This window comes from Suncus etruscus, chromosome 10 (genome assembly GCF_024139225.1).
Source record: "Suncus etruscus isolate mSunEtr1 chromosome 10, mSunEtr1.pri.cur, whole genome shotgun sequence".
Taxonomy (NCBI): Eukaryota; Metazoa; Chordata; class Mammalia; order Eulipotyphla; family Soricidae; genus Suncus; species Suncus etruscus.
The window spans coordinates 38,228,960-38,236,536 of record NC_064857.1 but is presented as its reverse complement, the minus strand read 5'-3'; the positions used below and the strand labels follow the sequence as shown (position 1 = coordinate 38,236,536).

The following is a 7,577-nucleotide window of genomic DNA, read 5'->3' as shown; positions in this document are numbered from 1 at the left end:
GGCCCAAAAACCAAAAAAATAAATAAATAAATAAAATAAAGAGGGGCCGGGAGAGATAGCACAGTGGTGTTTGCCTTGCAAGCAGCCAATCCAGGACCTAAGGTGGTTGGTTCGAATCCCGGTGTCCCATATGGTCCCCCGTGCCTGCCAGGAGCGATTTCTGAGCAGACAGTCAGGAGTAACCCCTGAGCACTGCCGGGTGTGGCCCAAAAACCAAAAAAAAATAAAAATAAAAATAAAATAAAGAGAGGCTGGCAAGGTGGTGCTAGAGGTAAGGTGTCTGCCTTGCAAGCGCTAGCCAAGGAAAGACCAGGGTTCAATCCCCCGGCGTCCCATATGGTCCCCCAAGCCAGGGGCAATTTCTGAGTGCTTAGCCAGGAGTATCAAATGGGTGAGACCGAAAAACCAATAAATAAATAAATAAATAAATGAATAAATAAATAAATAGCACAGCGATAAGGCGTTTGCCTTAGATGAAGAAGGACAGTGGTTCGAATCCCGGCATCCCATATGGTAGATAGGAAGGAAGGAAGGAAGGAAGGAAGGAAGGAAGGAAGGAAGGAAGGAAGGAAGGAAGGAAGGAAGGAAGGAAGGAAGGAAGGAAGGGAGGGAGGGAGGGAGGGAGGGAGGGAGGGAGGGAAAGAGAGAAAGAAAGAAAGAAAGAAAGAGAAAGAAAGAAGGAAGGAAGGAAGGAAGAGAAAGAAAGAAGAAAGAAAGAAAGAAAGAAAGAAAGAAAGAAAAGAAAGAAAGATAAGGAAAGAAAGAAAGGAAAAGAAAGAAGAAAGAGAGAGAGAGAGAGAGAGAGAGAGAGAGAGGAGGGAGGGAGGGAGGGAGGGAGGGAGGGGAGGAAGGAAGGAAGGAAGGAAGGAAGGAAGGAAGGAAGGAAGGAAGGAAGGAATGGAAGGAAGGAAGGGAGAGGGAGGGAGGGAGGGAGGGAGGAGGGAGGGAGGGAAGGAAGAGAAGGGAAGAAGGAAGGAAGGAAGAAGGAAGGAAGGAGGAAGGAGGAAGAAGAAAGAAAGAAAGAAAGAAAGAAAGAAAGAAAGAAACAAGAAAGAAAGAAGAAGAAAGAAAGAAAGAAAGAAAGAAGAAAGAAAGAAAGAAAGAAAGAAAGAAAGAAAGAAAGAAAGAAAGAAAAAGAAAGAAAGAAAGAAGAAAGAAGAAGAAAGAAAAAGAAAGAAAGAAAGGCCAGAGAGATAGCACAGCAGTAGGGCGTTTGCCTTGTATTCGGCCGACCTAGGATGGACCTGGGTTCCATCCCCGGCATTTCATATGGTCTCTCGAGCCTGCTAAGAGCGATACCTGAGCCCAGAGCCAGGAGTAACCCCTGAGCACTGCCCAAAAACAAAACAAACAAACAAACATAAAAAAGCTAGAGAATCTAAGTTTCTCCTATAAGAAAACCCACCACTGAGGCCGGAGAGATAGCATGGAGGTAGGACCTTTGTCTAGCATGCAGAAGAACAGTGGTTTGAATCCTAGCATCCCATATGGTCCCCCGAGCCTGCCAGGGGCGATTTCTGAGCATAGAGCCAGAAGGAACCCCTGAGCACTGCTGGGTGTGACCCCTCCAAAAGAAAAAGAAAAAAGAAAAAGAAAACCCACTACAGATAGCTTTGGAGAGATATTTGCATGTGTGTTCATACTACCAAGAAGTGAGAAGTAAACCCCCCCCCCCAACTCCCCCTGAGAGGAAGAAGAAAGACAGCATGAGGGAAGGTACATGGAAGGGAAACCCTGTTCTGAGCAAACACTGGCCTTTAATTCTGGAGATGATGAGAGAAGCCTTGAAACAGAAAGAAGAAAAGCAGGGTTGGGAGGAAGGAAGAAGTGACCATGGGAAAGAGTCTTCCAGGTTTTGCAAGATGGAAATGTTCTTGTGGTCTCTTACACAATGGACATCAAGTAAACACCACAGAACTGTTCTCTTAAGGGGCAGCACGGGATTCATTTTGTCTGAGTTGTTTTTTTTTTCAAACCACATTACAAATAAGATATTTTAATTTAAGAAGTCACCATACAAGGTTTGTGAGATAGTTATGGGGCAGGAACGTGGTCTAGAGGTCACCGTGTCAGGCTTGCACTCGGACTATTTTTGGGTAAACTTGAAGAGTGACATCTGAGCACAGAGATGGAGGCCAGCCCCAGGAGGTTAAAAGGTCTTAAAAGGTTCTGTGTTCAGGGATTACTCCTGGCAGTGCTCAGGGCATGAGGGAACAGCTGGAGGACAAAGTATGGTGTGTGGAGGTAATAGGAAAGAGCAAAAGAGACTTACTTGTTGAGGGGCTGGAGAGATAGTACTGTGAGTAGAAGGAAGTATGGAACAGGCAGAGGATCAAAATTTGTACTTGGGGGCCCAGAGAGATAGCACAGCAGTGTTGCCTTGCAAGCAGCCAATCCAGAACCAAAGGTGGTTGGTTCGAATCCTGGTGTCCCATATGGTCCCCCGTGCCTGCCAGGAGTAACCCCTGAGCACAGCCGGGTGTGGCCCAAAACCCCCCACCAAAAAAAATTGTACTTGGTAGAAAAAATAAATAAAACTTGATAGAAGACATCCTGAAATTACTTATAAAAACTGCTAGCAGGGCCCGGAGAGATAGCACAGCAGGGTTGACTTGCAAGCAGCCAATCCAGAGCCAAAGGTGGTTGGTTCGAATCCTGGTGTTCCATATGGTCCCCCGTGCCTGCCAGGAGCTATTTCTGAGCAGACAGCCAGGAGTAACCCCTGAGCAATGCTGGGTGTGGCTCCCCCCCCCCACCAAAAAAAGAAACCAAAAAAAAAAAAAAACTGCTAGCAATGAAGCTGAAGCCATGGTGTGTATTTGCCTTCCATGCTGCCAACCTGGGTTAAATCCCTGGCATCCCATATGGTTCCCAAGCACTGCCAGTAGTCCCTGAATGAAGAGCCAAAAGTTACCTTCTTGCATCATTAAGAAAACCCACCACTGAGGCCAGAGAGATAGCATGGAGGTAAGGCATTTGCCTTGCATGCAGAAGGACATTGGTTCGAATCCCGGCATCCCACATGGTTCCCTGAGCCTGCCAGGAGCGATTTCTGAGCTTAGAGCCAGGAGTAACCCCTGAGCACTGCTGAGTGTGACCCAAAAAAAAAAAACAAAACAAAGAAGAAGAAAAAAAAGAGGAATCGAACTGATAGTACAGTGGATAGGGCATTTGCCTTGCACGCAGCTCACCTGGGTTAGATCCCCATCATCCTATCATCCCATGTAGTCTTCGGAGCACCACCAGGAACAATTCCTGAGTGCAGAGCCAGGAGTAACTGCTGAGCATCGCATCGCAGGTTATGGCCCCACTCCTCATCCCCTCTTCCCCAAAAGGAGACACACACATACTGGATGCGAGGGAGGGGGTGTAAGATGAGGGCATGGTTCAGAGGGTCCGTGTGGGGGCTAGGCATTTGGCAGGGCAAATGTGTTGATCAGCCTTAGCTGGAGAAGGAATGTACACCCACAGGACAGGAAGGAGAGGCAAGGTGGCAGGGGACATGACAGATAACTCTCCCAGCATCCAACACTGCATCCAAAAGGGCTGCAGTGGACAGGGACAGAGTTGAGTCAGGAAAGGTTAGAATGCTGCAGTCACCATGTGGAAACCTGTTCACCTCTGAAAGGCAAGATTTTTTTTTTGGTTTTTGGGCCACACCCAGTGATGCTCAGGGGTTACTCCTGGCTATACGCTCAGAAGTTGCTCCTGGCTTGGGGGACCATATGGGACACCGGGGGATCGAACCGAGGTCTATCCAAGGCTAGTGCAGGCAAGGCAGGCACCTTACCTCTAGCGCCACCTCCCTGCCCCTGAAAGGCAAGATTTTAGGGACACTCAAACAGTATGTCCTTTCTAGGTCTGAAAGGGCCAGGACTGAAGCTAGAAGTCAGACTGTTCCCCGAGCCCTCATGGCCCTCTGTAAGCACACTCTGCAGCACACACTTATCAATTTTATCTTTTTAATAAAAAATAAACTGTCTGGGGTTGAGTGATAGCACAGCAGGTAGGACATTTGCCTTGCACACGGTACACCAGGTTTAACCCCTGGCAATCCATTATGGTCTCCTCATCCTGCTAGGAGTGATTCCCTGAGCTCAGTGCTCTGAGCACAGCCAGGTGTGGCTCAAAAACTTAAACAAACAAACAAACAAAAAAACTGTAACAAGCATTTTCTGAACCTTAGAACCTTGAAACGGGGAGGAGAGAGGTGGAGAGATGAATTGGGCAAAAAGGAAGTGACCAAGCCCAGAGCCCCACCAGGTGTATTACCACGTAGGTAGAAGGTTTCATTCTGGGTCAGGCCTGAGCAGGAGAAAAGTATCAACATCAGGAAAGTGCTCAGAAGTCCATGGGTCACCCCTGGACCCTCACCCACAACCTGGGAATGCTGGTGTCCAAGATAGCTGCTGGGCCCCCTGTGCATGTGGGGGAAGGAAGAGTTGGGTCACAGCTAGTGGTGCTCAGGGCTTACTTCAGGCTCTGTGTCGAAGGATCACTCCTGGAAGTGCTGGGGGACCTACACGTTGTTGGGGGGATCACACCTAGGTCAGGCACGTACAAGGCAAGCACCTTATCTTTCAGGCCTCGAAGACTGTCAATGTCTGCTTGGGTTTTTTTGGGGGGGGGGGGGCAGAGCTGGTGCTCAGTGCTTCTTCATGGCACAAACTCAGGAAGATACCATGAAATAGTGCCAGAAATGGAACCAGGGTCAGTTGCGTGCATCCCTTCATTATCTCCAGCACTTGGAGCGACTGTGTTCCAGCAGTCTGGAACTGATGTGCAATCCCCATAGGTCCTGATGGAGATTTAGGGGGTCCTGGAGCAATCCACCTCGGGTTTAAGATTCCAGCAGCTGCCCACAGAGCTATGCATGGAGTTGCGCTGTGTCACATTCTGTCTGCTGCCGAAGTTCTTCTCTGGGAGAAAGATGGTTTCTTGTGCTGCTCCCACAGGCTCAGGTGTTTGCTCCAGACCCTCCAGCCATCCTGGGATACTGGGATAACTCCATCATGCCCACAAGATCTAGGCCACCTCTGTGCCCAGGTGGTTGTTGTCAGAGTCCACATCACCCACCGAGGTCCTGTGTTCCGTGGAGTTCTGGGGGTGCTGCTTCCTGCTCAGAGGGGCTTTCTCCCCGGGAGGTGGTGTCCCACAGCCCTGGACCTTCCCCCGAGCTCGGAGGGCTCCCAAAGGGGAGGCGATAAGAAGGATGAGGAACCCCGAGAGCACCAGGGCCAGGAGCACAGTGACCGTGAGGAAGTGGGGCCAGTAGGACCTTGGGGCAGCTAGGGAGGCCCCACCACCCACCCTGGTCAAGGGGGCCTCTACACGCTCCCGGGGGATACCGGCCAGCTCGGGGTCCAGGGCCAGGGATGGGTCTTGGCTGTCCACCCAGTAGGACACCACGGGATAGGAGAAGTCATTCTCAGTGGCCCAGCACTGATAGAGGCCGCCCTGGCCAGCTCGCAGCAGCAGCAAGAGGGAACCATTATAGACAGCAGATGAGTCCTCAGGGATCTGGCCTGGCCCGTGAGTCCAGAGATATGAGGCCAGAGCAGAGGTGTGGGGACAGGGAAGTTCCAGGAGGGAGTTGGGTGCAGCCAGGACTTCTTTAACTGCAGAGAAGCAAAAGGAGATGAGCTGAGGTCAGGAGAGAGTTCCTGCCCTTTGGACCTCACTACAGTTTCTTTCTTTCTTTTTTGGTTTTGTTTTGTTTTGTTTTGTTTTTAGGTCACACCCGGCAGTGCTCAGGGGTTACTCCTGGCTCCATGCTCAGAAATTGCTCCTGGCAGACTCGGGGGACCATATGGGACGCCGGGATTCGAACCGATGACCTTCTGCATGAAAGGCAAACGCCTTACCTCCATGCTATCTCTCCGGCCCCTCTTTTTTGGTTTTTGAGCTACACCGCTGACGCTCAGGGGTTACTCCTGGCTATGCGCTCAGAAATCGTTCCTGGCTTGGGGGACCATATGGGATGCCAGGGGATCAAACTGCAGTCTGTCCTAGGTTACTGCGTGCAAGGCAAATGCTCTACCGCTTGCAGCACCGCTTCAGCCCCATCACTACAGTTTCTTCTCCCTCTCACTTCTCTGATTCCTTCCCCAACGTCAGTGCTCCCATTAATACTATTAAGGCCAACCCAATCCCAAATCTCTGCCAAGAGTTCTCCCTCTCCTCTCTGCACCCAAAGTCTGACCACCCCCATGTTCAGTCTCATGTTGGAGGTGGGAAATTGAGGGGCCAACACCTGCTCCTGTTTGGGACTCCTCCCACATGCAGTTCTGTGCAACTCCCTGCTCCCAGTTTCACACTTACTAATTTGGGGGCGTCTTAGAGGGCGCCGGCTCCTGCCCCTAGGAACACTGGTACATGCCCAGTCGGGGTTCCCACGCTCCATATCCTGCTTCCAGGACATCCTGAGAAGGTGGAGAAAGGAAAAGTGTTATGACACAGAGGGAGACAGGGAAGAGCAGAGTGTGGGAGTGAACAGGGGTCGGAGAGAGAGGGCAGGATGGAGTGGCATGTGGCTATGTCAACTTTGACCCTGGCTCAGATGCCCAGTACCACATAGGGTCCTCCTGAGCACCACCAGGAATGAGCATTCCTGAGCATAGAGCCAAGAACAGTCCCTGAGCACTGCCAGGAGTGATTCCTGAGCACAGAGCCTTGAGCATCATCAGGGGTGGCCCCAAAGCTAAATAACAAAAAGAAAACAAGGGGCCGGAGAGATAGCATGGAGGTAGGGTATTTGCCTTGCATGCAGAAGGATGGTGGTTCAAATCCCGACATCCCATATGGTTCCCTGAGCCTGCCAGGAGCGATATCTGAGCATAGAGCTAGGAGTAACCCCTGAGCACTGCCAGGTGTGACCCAAAAACAAAACAAAAAAACAACCAAAGTCCAGTAGGCTAGGGACTGGCTCAATGGTTCAGCACTTGCTTGACGTGCAAGACCCCAGGTTCGATCACCATCATGGCAAAGAATCAAGACTATCCTTAGAAAAGCCAACCACAATGGGGGGCATATAGGAGGGGCCAGTGTCAGCAGCCTCTAGACAAAGAGGAAGTTCAGGAGCTGGGTGAAAGGGTAGGGGGATGGCACTTACGGGATGGGATTGGGCAAGAGAGCACACACATGGGCCTTTGGGTCCCAGGCACAGTGGGGATCTCGGGCAAGGACGCAGTCCACACAGCTCTCATAGACACTACAGTTGGCCCGGGGAACCCTCCAGATGCCTTTCGAGAAGCCTGCAAACACGGCGCCCTGTGGAGAAGATGGCAAAGTTCAGCACCACTGGCATTGCCAAGGCTGCCTTCACTCCAAAGCCATCCCTCACCCCAAGGCCATCTTACCTGGGAGGGGGCCAGCTGAAGGTTGCGCACAGGCTCAGGCTCCGGGAAGAGCTGGATCTCCTCTACCAGGTGGGCATCGCTGTCCCCACTCACCACGGCCTTGTGCAGGAACCCGGTGGCTGTGAGAGAGAGAGAGCAGGCTTGGACTCACTACACCCTCAGGCCCCTCGCAGCCTCCAACTCCATTGGTCTCCCCTGCTATGGGAAGGCCTCTTCTAT

The 7,577-nt window shown here is 51.2% G+C and overlaps 1 protein-coding gene across 1 annotated transcript in view; it reads right to left on the bottom strand.

Annotated features, from left to right (window-relative positions):
• Window positions 1-3,945: 3,945 nt before the first annotated feature.
• Window positions 3,946-7,577, bottom strand: part of SEMA4A (semaphorin 4A) — a 35,205-nt gene continuing 31,573 nt past the window's right edge. The window contains exons 12-15 of the mRNA XM_049782229.1: window positions 7,359-7,477; window positions 7,112-7,269; window positions 6,322-6,422; window positions 3,946-5,618 (exon numbers count right to left, since the gene is read on the bottom strand). Coding sequence (XP_049638186.1) covers window positions 5,026-5,618; window positions 6,322-6,422; window positions 7,112-7,269; window positions 7,359-7,477 — 971 coding nt within the window. The 3' untranslated portion in view covers window positions 3,946-5,025. The remainder of the gene's footprint in view (window positions 5,619-6,321; window positions 6,423-7,111; window positions 7,270-7,358; window positions 7,478-7,577) is intronic.